General features: G+C 35.0%; 1 protein-coding gene across 1 annotated transcript; it reads left to right on the top strand.

Annotated features, from left to right (window-relative positions):
* Positions 1-14506: 14506 nt before the first annotated feature.
* LOC106333565 (auxin-responsive protein SAUR36-like) lies at positions 14507-15194 on the top strand. The gene has a single exon (XM_013772001.1). It carries the CDS (start codon positions 14573-14575, stop codon positions 15068-15070), a length of 498 nt encoding a protein of 165 aa, XP_013627455.1. The 5' UTR covers positions 14507-14572; the 3' UTR covers positions 15071-15194.
* The last annotated feature ends 274 nt before the right edge of the window (positions 15195-15468 follow it).

Below are 15468 nucleotides of genomic sequence, written 5' to 3'. Positions count from 1 at the left end.
TTTACTAGCTCAGAGATCATTCATGTACCTCGGACGGAAAATCAAAAGGCGGATAGTCTAGCACGATGTGCTAGAAAACAATCGTCTTTCGTCATTCACATGGATGCGGAGTTACCGGATTGGTTCACAGAGTCTATATGAGTCTGTTTGTTGATGACAAAAAAAAGAGGTAAAGAGAAATCGAAGAACCATATTTTGCATCTAGAATAACAGTTTAACAAAAAAAGTCTGAAGAAAAAACTAAAAACACGGACCGTGACCTTTTGGTCGAGTGGTAATGTGACGGATTTAAGGTGCCAACACGTTTTAGATTCAGTTCACTTGGTGCACGAAACTAAGTCATGTTGTTTCTGAACATCTACACGGATATTGACCTCTTCTTACAGTCCATCTGCAAATCCGAAAAAGGGTCTATGCTTGGTTGCTCCTCTCCTTGGAATTAGTTTTGACTTCTCAATTGGTATAGAATACCTCCAAATAGAGCCGAAAGCACGAAATAGGTAAGAGAGGACAACAGGACCAAATCTGAAGGAAAAATTGCCATTTAAACACCAAAAGTATATTGTGTCTGACCAGCACAAATGGAAACAACACTAGCAAATGCCTAAATCAAAACACTCCAACTGCATCCAGATTCTTTAACACCAACCAACCACGTATCTACAAAAGAATTAGACACTAATATTTGAAGAAAACGAAAACCTAAAATAAAATAATATAAGCAAAAATCTAGCAGAAAGTAAAACAAAGCTAAAAGTGAAAAAGCATAAAACTAATAAAAAAGCACAATGTCAAGATTAAAAGTTACATGTTTACCAAAAAAAAAGGATTAAAAGTTACTGAACATAGGTCGGATTTAGTATCTATTTTGTTTTCGTTACCTTTTAAGTCCTACCTTTCAAAAATTTGCTCCACATGATTTTTTCTCTTCTTATTTGATTCCATTTTTGATTCTTTAATAATGCTTATAAAATTAAACCAAGCAAATCATATTAAAAGTATTTGTGTAATTGACATTTACTAAAAGCGTCTCCACAATTTCATGACGGTCATGTAAATGAAAATAATTAATTAATCCCGTGATGACTAATCAATAAGTAATACTACACAATATCAAATAATTAATATGTGGCAGGAAAACATTAAGATCCATATATGATTGGTGGATTAAGAACAAAATTACTTATTTGTTTATATTTTGTCTTCTTGCCTGCAAACACCTCTGGTTCTGACTTTCTTTAGTTGTTCCTTGTCTTTGTACTACGATGATACAGTAACGCGCGTCTAATTGTTCACTAGCCACATGAGTTTGGCTCGAGTCGCCTTCATCGCGTTACTACTGTTGCGTTATTGATTTCTATTTTATATTATTATTACTAAAAAAAAAATTGAACTTTATTATTACCCGTTTTTTTAACTGAAAATCAGGAACTAGATATATATAGTTCCTGATTGATGTCACTTATGATTTTATCCATTTTTATAGATATGAAACTTGGGCTTTATAATGTATATATTCAAAAATAAATCTAATTTTTATTTTGTAAGCATAAGCTAAGGTTTTTTATTTCACGAGAGCAAATCGGGAACTAGATATATCTGTTAACGCTGACATCAATCTCTCCATCATATGATAATCTTGCTTGATTATCCTCTAATCATCGTGTTCCAAACGATAATTTTCAGCAGCAATCTTCATCTGCGTCTGATTACCATCATAAAAAAAGACTATGATAGCTCTCCACCAACACTCACTTTTATTCAGACGAACACCATTTTCACTGTCTCAAGCTCTGTTTTGATATGGATTCTCTCTCTTTTCTTTTTCTAGATATTTTTTTCATCTTTTTAACCAGTTGCTCATACAATAACATAAAGGCGATCTGGTCAGAATTTCAACAGATATATAACATATCATAGCACTTGTATCATATAATTAGTTTTTTTTTAACTTTTAAAATTTTAGATTATACGTTCCCGTTTCCCTTTAAACTTTAGTTGTCATGTCACATGTGTCTCTTACATTGGTAAACTGGTTAGAACTACGGGTGCGATCATCGATTTGATAGTTAGGACATTTGTGTACATAGATTCTTAACTAGAATTTCTCAACGGAAATAATATTATTTTGATGCGAATGGCTTTATGCTGATTTTTATTTCCTTTGCTGGTGGTAAATTTATGTTTTCATTTTGATAAATAGTCACTGGAATTTGTTTCAAATTTATTTATATATTATTAAGGTAGATGTCCGCAAATTTGCGGATATAAATTTGGAGAATTTAAATATAATATTATATTTTGCATTCAAATTTATAAGATGAAATATGTTTTTCAACATCCATATTGGTCTAGGTTTTTTCAAAATATCAATTTAATATTGCATAGTTTTTTTAAATGGTGGTATATGTTTGTAAATAAAAGACGTATAAATATTTGTTTATTAGTTTGGTAGTTTTCTAGTTATGCTATATTTTTAATCATCTATTTTTTTAAAAAAAATACTAATAAGATATTACGTGAATTTCTTAATGGTAAATCCTACTAAAAATACAATATAAATGTAGGACTTATTGAAAATACTATGGGTGTGATTGGTAATGGTTGTGGATGTTGTCCAACCCCATTTATTTCTACAATACTAAATTCACATCAATCAAGCTTTAATAAAAATTTCAAAATGATAGCTTTTGAAATAACCTACAGTTGTACAAGTGATCTATAGAACCAAAAATCCAAAGCATTTTTTTGGAGCTTTCCATAAAATTGTAAAGCAATAAAATCTAAAGCCATAACAAAAAGTTTTGATATGACTTTTTATAATTTGAAGTTCTTCAAATATAGTAATACTTTTCTATAAATTTTTATTATATCAAATTTGTACTTTGTTTTTAAGATGATTATTTTTTGTAATTTTCAAAGATCATCTAATATGTTCGAAAGAGATCTTTTATTTTTATTACAAAAAGTTATTTTTATTACTAGGTGTGTTTGATAACAAATTTATAATAAATTTCGGAATATGACCTTTATTCCTTATATTATTTATATAACTACAAAAAGGATCATATTACATCACATAAATGGTATCATAAAAGTAAATGATTTTTTTTTCAAACTACTCATTGATAAATGATACAAATAATATGTGTTTAACATCAGTTATAATAACTGACGTTGTTGTCAAATTATTAGCATCAATTCAATAAAATTGATATAAATCTATACTAAGTTACATCACTTTTTAAAAATTGATATAAATATGAGTTTACATCAGTTATATAACTGATACATTTTCTAGTTTTCATTAACATTACTTACAAAATTAATACAAGTTGATATTATTTAAATAAATGAGGAAATTATTTGACATCATTAATAAAATGATACTAATTTAAGTTTAGTTTTTTTCAAAAAACTTATTTTTAGTTAAAAGTTGTTTACTTGTTCGTGTTCGTCACCCTATATTTTGGATATTTCCCCATTTTTTTTTCAAAATTTAGCAAATTAGTTTTTTAATCACGGATATATTACAAAAAAAATAAGAATGGATTGTACGCTAAATATATATATAACATTACAGTATTTTATATAGTCTGAGGCTGATCAGTTACAATCCCCAAAACAGAGGAACCACTATCAAAATTAACAAGCCACTTGAACCAATATGTTTTTAAAAGTAAATAAACTACACACCAAAAAAGAGAATTATCGTAGGAAATATTTTGGTGGTTTAAATTTTTTTTTTGCTTTAATTTAACTGGCCCATGTTTTTATATAACCGTTTCACTTCGATAAACTAAGACATAATATTCTTTATTTTTTGTTAAGATCTTCATCGTTGATCTTCATCGTTGATCTCCCTCTCACCCGTTAGTAAACATGAATATTTGAAATCCATAATTATCACCAAATAAGTTATGAATTTCATCAAGGAGCTCCAATATTAACTGATATACATGAGTTAATAAGAAAATATTAAAAAAATTATTTTAATTATAGAGAAAATGAAAGTTTATTAAACATTGACGTAGAAGACTTTTACGAAAAAAGACTTCTTTGGAAGTCTTCCATTTATGTCGTCATTTTTTGCAATTGTAAAGTTACAAAAGAAGACTTTTAGAGAAGTCTACTCTACAACAGAAATCTTGAGAAATCCTCTTTTGTAAATATTGGCTTAATTTTGAATTTGACAAATCTTCCAAAATACTAGAGAAGGCTTTCATATATTTGAATTTTTCTTGGAAGACTTCTAGAGAAGTGTTCTCCAAGAAGACTTCTAGAGAAGTCTTTTCACGTTCACATGAAATCTTTTCGCTGTCGCAAGAAATCTGCGTAGGTTACTTTTGCAATCGATTTTATTTGACTTTTTCAAAAAAAAAAATCTTTAGAAGTCGTCTCTCGTAACAAAAGGTTTGACCAAATATTCGGAATAAAATTCGAGAAGTCTTCTCATTAATACTAAAATTTTTACTATTAGTTGTCAATTGCAGACTTCTTGCGATAGTGAAAAGACTTCATCTAACAGTAAAGAAGATTTCTCGGGAAGTCTTCTATAAAAAGTCAATTTTCTGACTTTGGTCAATTTCAAAATTAACTTTCTTATCCAAAAATACTTCTTAAGAAGTCTTCTCGTTTATTTTTTGTTGACCAAGAAAAGTTAGAAGATTTCTAGAGAAGTCTTATTTAAAACACACACAAAAGGTTAATTGCAAAACTAATCTATGCATTGACCAGAAGACTTTTTTAGAACTCTTCTTCGCGAACAGATCTGAAAAAAAATCAAATATTATTTTTTGATCAGGTAAAATTCATGTTTAGCTTTACAAGCACACATGACTTATAACTTCTTAATGGAAGTTACTTTCTTGACCATGAATCATGAACTTGAGTAACTATAATAAATTTAAAGTTTTTGAAATAAAAAAGAAGTTATAATTTTTTGGATGAAATAAGAGATATGTTAAAGGGAAATGGTTTGTGTGTGTTAAAAATGAGTATACGAAGATGTATATGTTAATTTTATGTGCATTTAGAGCTTGAAATTGGTTGTTCATTGTGGTTGGTGTTTTGATAACAATAACAATGTTGTAAATAAATGAGGAAGATGATGATGAATGAGTAATATATTCATTTTTGAAAAAAGTTAAAAAATAAATAATAATTGTATTTTCGTGAATAGCTCGAACTTCTAGCGTGAATATGGCAAATGAAAGTTAAAAAAAAAAAACATGGATCATTTTTGTGTGTTAACTTCAAATTTTGAGTCATATTTGAAAAAATCTAAATTTCTTTTTGGTGCAATTTGTTCAAAAAACTCCCCACTATGTTTATTTGGATTAGGGGCGCTCTCCATCCGCCCCTGTTGGATTCTTTGATGATGTAATATTGTCATGTGTATGAATAAGCTTTAAATATTTATTGAAAATGATATTTAAATAACATCAGAAAGATAAGAAGAAATGACAAATGTATATGCATGGTTCAGTGTTAGGTAAACATAACTACATAAGTACATAAAACTGTTAGTTTCTACTTCCATAAAGGTTTGGAAGTTCTTTCTTCTTTTTCCCTTTTCTACCTCCAACTAAATTAACACGTTTTCAATTGTTATAAAATGTAAATCGTAGCAACTGGATTATATCTCTTTGTCTTTTGAAATAGTGGATGGGCAAAAGAGAGGAGAATCTAAAAGAGTGTGTGACGAAAGAATAAGAAAGAGTTACAACTTACAAAACGTGTGTCGTTTATCGTAACGCCTTGAAAATATATTATTCTCTACGCATTATATTCCGATAGATATATCGAACGTTACACGTTCTAAATTTTTGTTTTTTTTAGAAAAAGAATTTGGGTTTGGAAAAAGGAACAAATGCAAGAAGAGAGACGAAAGAATTTTAAAATATGTTCTGTGAGATAACGATGGTTACTAATTTGAGTTAAGAGTTAATGTTCTAGCAAAATTTTGAGAAAAGTTCGTTCGTTCGTTCTATTTTTGCAAAGCTTTTTCATAAACAGTGAGAATGATAAAAAGAAAGCAGAATTAATAAATGGCTAATCAGTACACGACTTTGTAAGATTTACACATGTACAATCGCAATATTACTATATAGGGAGAATTGCCAAGTGTGACTCAAAACTTGGAGTAAAACCCAAAACAATACCCCAACTTGGGTCAAAGGCAAAAGTAACCTAAAAGGCTATTGAAATTACAACTATCCCCTTGTGACCAAACAAAAAAACGGAATTCTTTTTACGTTTCTACCCCTCGCAAGTCGTCTGTTTAGACGACTTGAAAATAAGTCGTCCAGACGACTTAACTTAAAGTCGTCTGGACAGTTAGTCTTAAACATAATTTAAAAATTTTGTAAAAAATATTTTGATAAGTGAAAAATGGGAATTATGTAATTAACATATGTCTTAGGAGGTATAAATTAAGATATAACAAATTTCAATTGTTTTCAGCATAGATGAGTGAAAGTAGTGAGTCATGATATTCTTAAGTTTATGTTTCATCAACATATGTTGTAGTATTGTATGTGTTCTTAGGGTTAGATTTTGGAAAGCATTAAAACCGTTTTTGAAAATTTTTAAAATTACTTATGCGTGTTCATTTCTGTGTATAGTAAACACTATTTAAGTATAATTTGATTTTATAACGTGGTTAGTTAGTTAATCTAGTCATTTTAGTTTAGGGGTTCATTTTAGGGTCTAGGACGACTTAATATTTTGTCGTCTGAAAACAGACGACTAAATATTAAGTCGTCTGTTGTACATTATCAGCCAGAATAAGTCGTCTAAACCGGACCAAACCTTAAAGTTTACCAATGTAATTTTAAAGCTAACCGGATTATTTACCCAATATATAAGGTGATTTTTATTTTTTTTGTTTCATTTTTCGCGAAATTCAGAAACCCTAACAGTTCTCCCTCTCAAAGGCGATTTCGAATTCCCACGATTTCCGAACAAACCATCGTTCTCAACATCGGCTATCTATCTCACTTCATTCTCACCGTTGTCGCCGCAGCTTCTTCTAACCCTAGCCGCGCCGATTCCTCTAAACCCTAGCGCCGCCGATTCCACTATTTCCGAACAAACCGTCGCCCTCGCCACCGTGGTCACCAACGTTCTAAACACTAGCGCCGCCGCTTCTTCTAAACCCTAGCGCCGCCGCTTCTTCTCTGTAAACCTTAGCGCCGTTTCTCTGTAAACCCTAACGCCGCTAAGTCATCAATCTCGAGGAAAAGATGAACATAAAACGTTGTCTCTATCAATTTACTCATTCTCACCGTTTCACGTTTATTTTTTCAGATCTATAACCGCAATGACGAGTACTCCAACTCCTTCTGCGACTGGAAGACTTGTAAGTAATTTAAGTCGTCTACTAAGTCGTCTGGACTTATATTGTTGTCTTTGATTATTTTGCAGACAAAAAGGATGGATATTCCAGAACTCCCCCGTAGGTTATACACATCAGGGGAAGAACCAGAAGCCCACAATAGCATTTCGTATCATACGGATAACAGCAAGTTGCATACTGCTCTTAGGAAAGCTCTTACTGATGACGAATTTGAAGAGCTCAAGGAGTCGAGTTTGGGAGTTTTCATCAAGTTCAAGGAGCAGGGATTTGGTTGGGCTTCAAGGCTGGTTCACTACATGCTCAGTTTCAAGCTGGACATTAAGAAGAAGTATGAGATGTGGTCTCTCGTTGGTCCAGAACCTTTGAGGTTTTCACTGTTAGAGTTTGAAAACCTCACTGGTCTAAACTGCGAGTACATCGAGGACCTTGAGACACCAAAATGTGACGTTACCCCAGAGATGGTTTCTTTCTGGGGGATGCTGGGAGTTCATCTGGAAGCTGGGCCAACTACTGATCAGATAATAGCAGCACTGAAGAGATGCGGGGATTGGTCCAGGGAAGATCGCAAGCGGCTCGCGTACCTCTCCATCTTCACTGGATTCATTGAAGGGAGAAAGTTTTCAACCGCTACACGATCTACTCTGGCAAGGCTAGTGATGGATTTAGAACGGTTTGAGAATTATCCATGGGGGAGAGTCGCGTTTAAGGTGCTGATGGACTCTTTGTGGAACAAAGAAATTGCTGGCTGTTACACCGTGGATGGGTTTATACAAGTTCTTCAGGTCTAGACGTACACAGCTATGCCGGAATTGGGTGCTAGTATTGGTGGTCCCAGAGCAGACAGTCCGTCTCCACCGATACTGGCTTACGAGGGCAGCAGAGGCCGCAGATCAATGAAAGCTGCTATCTTGAGTCAGGTATTTACTTCAATCCAAAAGACTGCGCAGACGACTTATTATAAGTCGTCTGGAAAGTCTTCCATCTGGACGACTTATTAGACGACTTATAATAAGGCGTCTGGAAAGTCTTCCCAGCTGGACGACTTATCGGACGACTTAATTAAGTCGTCTGGAAAGTCTTCCATCTGGACGACTTATTAGACGACTTATAATAAGGCGTCTGGAAAGTCTTCCCAGCTGGACGACTTATCGGACGACTTAATTAAGTCGTCTGGAAAGTCTTCCATCTGGACGACTTATTAGACGACTTATAATAAGGCGTCTGGAAAGTCTTCCCAGCTGGACGACTTATCGGACGACTTAATTAAGTCGTCTGGAAAGTCTTCCATCTGGACGACTTATTAGACGACTTATAATAAGGCGTCTGGAAAGTCTTCCCAGCTGGACGACTTATCGGACGACTTAATTAAGTCGTCTGGAAAGTCTTCCATCTGGACGACTTATTAGACGACTTATAATAAGGCGTCTGGAAAGTCTTCCCAGCTGGACGACTTATCGGACGACTTAATTAAGTCGTCTGGAAAGTCTTCCATCTGGACGACTTATTAGACGACTTATAATAAGGCGTCTGGAAAGTCTTCCCAGCTGGACGACTTATCGGACGACTTAATTAAGTCGTCTGGAAAGTCTTCCATCTGGACGACTTATTAGACGACTTATAATAAGGCGTCTGGAAAGTCTTCCCAGCTGGACGACTTATCGGACGACTTAATTAAGTCGTCTGGAAAGTCTTCCATCTGGACGACTTATTAGACGACTTATAATAAGGCGTCTGGAAAGTCTTCCCAGCTGGACGACTTATCGGACGACTTAATTAAGTCGTCTGGAAAGTCTTCCATCTGGACGACTTATTAGACGACTTATAATAAGGCGTCTGGAAAGTCTTCCCAGCTGGACGACTTATCGGACGACTTAATTAAGTCGTCTGGAAAGTCTTCCATCTGGACGACTTATTAGACGACTTATAATAAGGCGTCTGGAAAGTCTTCCCAGCTGGACGACTTATCGGACGACTTAATTAAGTCGTCTGGAAAGTCTTCCATCTGGACGACTTATTAGACGACTTATAATAAGGCGTCTGGAAAGTCTTCCCAGCTGGACGACTTATCGGACGACTTAATTAAGTCGTCTGGAAAGTCTTCCATCTGGACGACTTATTAGACGACTTATAATAAGGCGTCTGGAAAGTCTTCCCAGCTGGACGACTTATCGGACGACTTAATTAAGTCGTCTGGAAAGTCTTCCATCTGGACGACTTATTAGACGACTTATAATAAGGCGTCTGGAAAGTCTTCCCAGCTGGACGACTTATCGGACGACTTAATTAAGTCGTCTGGAAAGTCTTCCATCTGGACGACTTATTAGACGACTTATAATAAGGCGTCTGGAAAGTCTTCCCAGCTGGACGACTTATCGGACGACTTAATTAAGTCGTCTGGAAAGTCTTCCATCTGGACGACTTATTAGACGACTTATAATAAGGCGTCTGGAAAGTCTTCCCAGCTGGACGACTTATCGGACGACTTAATTAAGTCGTCTGGAAAGTCTTCCATCTGGACGACTTATTAGACGACTTATAATAAGGCGTCTGGAAAGTCTTCCCAGCTGGACGACTTATCGGACGACTTAATTAAGTCGTCTGGAAAGTCTTCCATCTGGACGACTTATTAGACGACTTATAATAAGGCGTCTGGAAAGTCTTCCCAGCTGGACGACTTATCGGACGACTTAATTAAGTCGTCTGGAAAGTCTTCCATCTGGACGACTTATTAGACGACTTATAATAAGGCGTCTGGAAAGTCTTCCCAGCTGGACGACTTATCGGACGACTTAATTAAGTCGTCTGGAAAGTCTTCCATCTGGACGACTTATTAGACGACTTATAATAAGGCGTCTGGAAAGTCTTCCCAGCTGGACGACTTATCGGACGACTTAATTAAGTCGTCTGGAAAGTCTTCCATCTGGACGACTTATTAGACGACTTATAATAAGGCGTCTGGAAAGTCTTCCCAGCTGGACGACTTATCGGACGACTTAATTAAGTCGTCTGGAAAGTCTTCCATCTGGACGACTTATTAGACGACTTATAATAAGGCGTCTGGAAAGTCTTCCCAGCTGGACGACTTATCGGACGACTTAATTAAGTCGTCTGGAAAGTCTTCCATCTGGACGACTTATTAGACGACTTATAATAAGGCGTCTGGAAAGTCTTCCCAGCTGGACGACTTATCGGACGACTTAATTAAGTCGTCTGGAAAGTCTTCCATCTGGACGACTTATTAGACGACTTATAATAAGGCGTCTGGAAAGTCTTCCCAGCTGGACGACTTATCGGACGACTTAATTAAGTCGTCTGGAAAGTCTTCCATCTGGACGACTTATTAGACGACTTATAATAAGGCGTCTGGAAAGTCTTCCCAGCTGGACGACTTATCGGACGACTTAATTAAGTCGTCTGGAAAGTCTTCCATCTGGACGACTTATTAGACGACTTATAATAAGGCGTCTGGAAAGTCTTCCCAGCTGGACGACTTATCGGACGACTTAATTAAGTCGTCTGGAAAGTCTTCCATCTGGACGACTTATTAGACGACTTATAATAAGGCGTCTGGAAAGTCTTCCCAGCTGGACGACTTATCGGACGACTTAATTAAGTCGTCTGGAAAGTCTTCCATCTGGACGACTTATTAGACGACTTATAATAAGGCGTCTGGAAAGTCTTCCCAGCTGGACGACTTATCGGACGACTTAATTAAGTCGTCTGGAAAGTCTTCCATCTGGACGACTTATTAGACGACTTATAATAAGGCGTCTGGAAAGTCTTCCCAGCTGGACGACTTATCGGACGACTTAATTAAGTCGTCTGGAAAGTCTTCCATCTGGACGACTTATTAGACGACTTATAATAAGGCGTCTGGAAAGTCTTCCCAGCTGGACGACTTATCGGACGACTTAATTAAGTCGTCTGGAAAGTCTTCCATCTGGACGACTTATTAGACGACTTATAATAAGGCGTCTGGAAAGTCTTCCCAGCTGGACGACTTATCGGACGACTTAATTAAGTCGTCTGGAAAGTCTTCCATCTGGACGACTTATTAGACGACTTATAATAAGGCGTCTGGAAAGTCTTCCCAGCTGGACGACTTATCGGACGACTTAATTAAGTCGTCTGGAAAGTCTTCCATCTGGACGACTTATTAGACGACTTATAATAAGGCGTCTGGAAAGTCTTCCCAGCTGGACGACTTATCGGACGACTTAATTAAGTCGTCTGGAAAGTCTTCCATCTGGACGACTTATTAGACGACTTATAATAAGGCGTCTGGAAAGTCTTCCCAGCTGGACGACTTATCGGACGACTTAATTAAGTCGTCTGGAAAGTCTTCCATCTGGACGACTTATTAGACGACTTATAATAAGGCGTCTGGAAAGTCTTCCCAGCTGGACGACTTATCGGACGACTTAATTAAGTCGTCTGGAAAGTCTTCCATCTGGACGACTTATTAGACGACTTATAATAAGGCGTCTGGAAAGTCTTCCCAGCTGGACGACTTATCGGACGACTTAATTAAGTCGTCTGGAAAGTCTTCCATCTGGACGACTTATTAGACGACTTATAATAAGGCGTCTGGAAAGTCTTCCCAGCTGGACGACTTATCGGACGACTTAATTAAGTCGTCTGGAAAGTCTTCCATCTGGACGACTTATTAGACGACTTATAATAAGGCGTCTGGAAAGTCTTCCCAGCTGGACGACTTATCGGACGACTTAATTAAGTCGTCTGGAAAGTCTTCCATCTGGACGACTTATTAGACGACTTATAATAAGGCGTCTGGAAAGTCTTCCCAGCTGGACGACTTATCGGACGACTTAATTAAGTCGTCTGGAAAGTCTTCCATCTGGACGACTTATTAGACGACTTATAATAAGGCGTCTGGAAAGTCTTCCCAGCTGGACGACTTATCGGACGACTTAATTAAGTCGTCTGGAAAGTCTTCCATCTGGACGACTTATTAGACGACTTATAATAAGGCGTCTGGAAAGTCTTCCCAGCTGGACGACTTATCGGACGACTTAATTAAGTCGTCTGAGTTCAAGAAAAATATTTATGAGCTAAAGTATTGTTTTGGCCAACTCACGTTAAAACTCATCATATAGAGAAGAAAATGTAACATCAAAAGAGAAGTTTTTAATTAACTTGGAGGAATTCTATAACTATGGAAGAACCCTGACTAATCCAAAGAGAAATGCAGTCACATATATACCATCTCTCCAGATATATATACAAACAAACGGTAAGCAGAAGTTCATATCCGTGTAGCTATCCCAAAAATAATGAAATTTAGTTTTGCGCAACAGATATATCGAAGTTGAAACATGGTGATGTCTCAATTTCGTCTTCTTATCACTTGACCACAAGATCCCAAACATCAAAGTAATTTTTGGCTATTACAAACAAGAAATCGAGTCGACTGATTACTTAACGTATCAATCGAAAAATATTGGCAGTGCGCCAACTCAAACTTTCTTTAGAGAAGAGTGTATGGCATCAATTATGCTTATATATTTGGAAATAAATGCATGTTTTGCATGGCTTTTACATTTTAAAACTTTTAAATAAAGTAACTAGAATGATTTTTGTATAATAAACAACAACAACAATAATAAAAATAATAATAGTAATAATAATAAAATAATAATAATAATAATAATAATTCTCAAACAGATATAAGCACTTGTAGTGAATCGGGGCATGTTACAAAGATCGCACGGCCGTGTCGACCGCCGACCAGATCCCACTCTATGTCCGTCCCACACACTTGTATGTCTTTTGTCTTCATCAACCTCTTCTATATTTTTATAGTGTTAATTGAAGCTTTCATTTGTATTATTTAAAATCCCACCTTATGCAATCTCCATATCTGAACTATAACTCTATTTTATAGATGCGTTGTTCCAAGTTGTCTTATCAAAACCATTATTAAATCTGACTTAACTATGATAAACAAAGCAAACAAATCTTATTTAATACCTACTAAGTTTATATACATGGATACACATATATATATGCTATGTATTATTCAAAGAAACGACATACTAAACGTATAATAGAGTATATTATAAGAAATCAAATCATATCATTCTAGATGCCACAACAAGAAACATGTTATTACTACTTTACATGAAATTTATTTAATCAGAAGATTAATCAACTAGTGGTTACGTAACAATGATCAAAATAACTAACTTATCAGTAAGAATAAATAACTATTTTTTACAAATGCTAAGTATATATATTAATGTAATTGTCAACTTAATTGATGTGGTGGAGATGAAAAATTCTTGTCCTTTTTCTTCTTATGTTCAGGTCCTGAGTTCTCGTCCCAAATGGAAATATAATCCTTTTTTAGTGGAAATACAATTGTATATGAAAGTTGATGAAAATATTGTAATTTGGAGCTAGAATTTTCATAATTGTATTTTTTTTACAACAAACGGATATTCTATTAATCAAACTTAAGGTGGTCTGGTAAATAATAAATATAATGGATCTATATATTTGTTTTAAGTCAACTATTTCGAAATTCCGTAATTTGAAAAGCAAGCTCAAATAAACATGCTACCTACGTAGTTTAGTTAGGTTAAATTCTTGAATAATTATACTCCAATTAAATCAAAATGTAAAATATCTTAGGTTAATATGCACATCTATGAAAAAATAATTTTATATAAAAATATCATTAAAATATAAATTATTTAATTAATTACAAAATAGACTACAAATATCCTTAACTCCACAATTTTAAAGAAATTTATACCATTTTTATGATAAGTATGATATGTTCATTTTTTTAGGTTTTCATTCTTTTGTTTTGACAAAAAAACATGTTCTCACTGGGGGAATGAAAAGTGAAAACAAGTGCTCTATCCCCCTTTTTCTCCCTCACAAACTCTTTTCTTAACTTAAAAGAATAAAAAGCACATCTAAAATTACATCTAAAATTAAAACTCAGAAAAAGTATTTAAAATATTGAATTTAGTTTACCGAAAAAATGTTGAATTTGGAAAACTATCCATCATGCACATGTAAAAAACACACGTACATCACATATTACCATCCAACGGTCACAGCTCAAACCCCTATATAAAGAGGTTGCTTCCTTCCCATACACAAAACAGTCTTTCTTCAGCTGTAAACACAAATACAGAGAGAGAGCAAACCCATTTCTTGAAATTCGATTTCAGACAAAGCATGAAGAGAGTCAGAGGTTTCAAGATTGGACATAGATTCGTCAAGATCTTTAGATGGATCCGATCCAAAAGAACTCAAACAATGAAACGTCAATGTCCGACCCGAATAACAAACCCGATCGCCGGAATCCGCTCACTAGCACGATCTCTAAGCCGTAGAGCCAAGAGACTGTGTGGTGGCAAGAAGAATTCGGGCCAGAGTCAGATCCGACTGGGTAAGGATCCGAGAACGTCTGCTTCGATAAAGGTTGTTCCGAAGGGACATTTGGTGGTTCACGTCGGCGAATCAGACGGCGACACGCGGCGGGTTGTAGTTCCGGTGATCTATTTTAATCACCCATTGTTCGGAGAATTGTTGGAGCAAGCGGAGCGGGTTCACGGGTTTGATCAACCGGGTCGGATCACGATTCCATGTCGTGTTTCTGATTTTGAGAAAGTTCAGATGAGGATCGCTGCATGGGATCACTGTCGCAGGAAGAGTAATTACAAGATTCTGTAATTTGACACATTCTTGTCTTAATTTAAAAAGAAAATAGAGGCCTTTTGTAAATATATTGGTTTTTTCCTTGTTTTATACACACCGTATGCCGTGTACATAAGTGTAAAACGACAAATAAAGTGAAACGGAGAAAGTAGTAGAAAACATATTAAATAAGTAATACTAGATGATTTATGTGGTTTTTAATTCTACCGAAATATTTGAAGAGTCTGTGATGGGTAATTCCACATTTTAGTGGTCCAAATCTTTCGCTTTAATAAGTACACTAATCATGAAATGGTTAAAAGTACACTAATAAGTATCCTGAACTTTAAAAATTCCTTTAGTAACAAAACATTCAACACTAAAAATATTTTATTCAAAAAGTTAATCAACACTACTATTTACGAAGGATATTA

Source organism: Brassica oleracea, chromosome C3, assembly GCF_000695525.1.
Source record: "Brassica oleracea var. oleracea cultivar TO1000 chromosome C3, BOL, whole genome shotgun sequence".
In the NCBI taxonomy this organism is placed as follows: domain Eukaryota; kingdom Viridiplantae; phylum Streptophyta; class Magnoliopsida; order Brassicales; family Brassicaceae; genus Brassica; species Brassica oleracea.
This window is presented reverse-complemented; position numbering and strand designations above follow the sequence as displayed.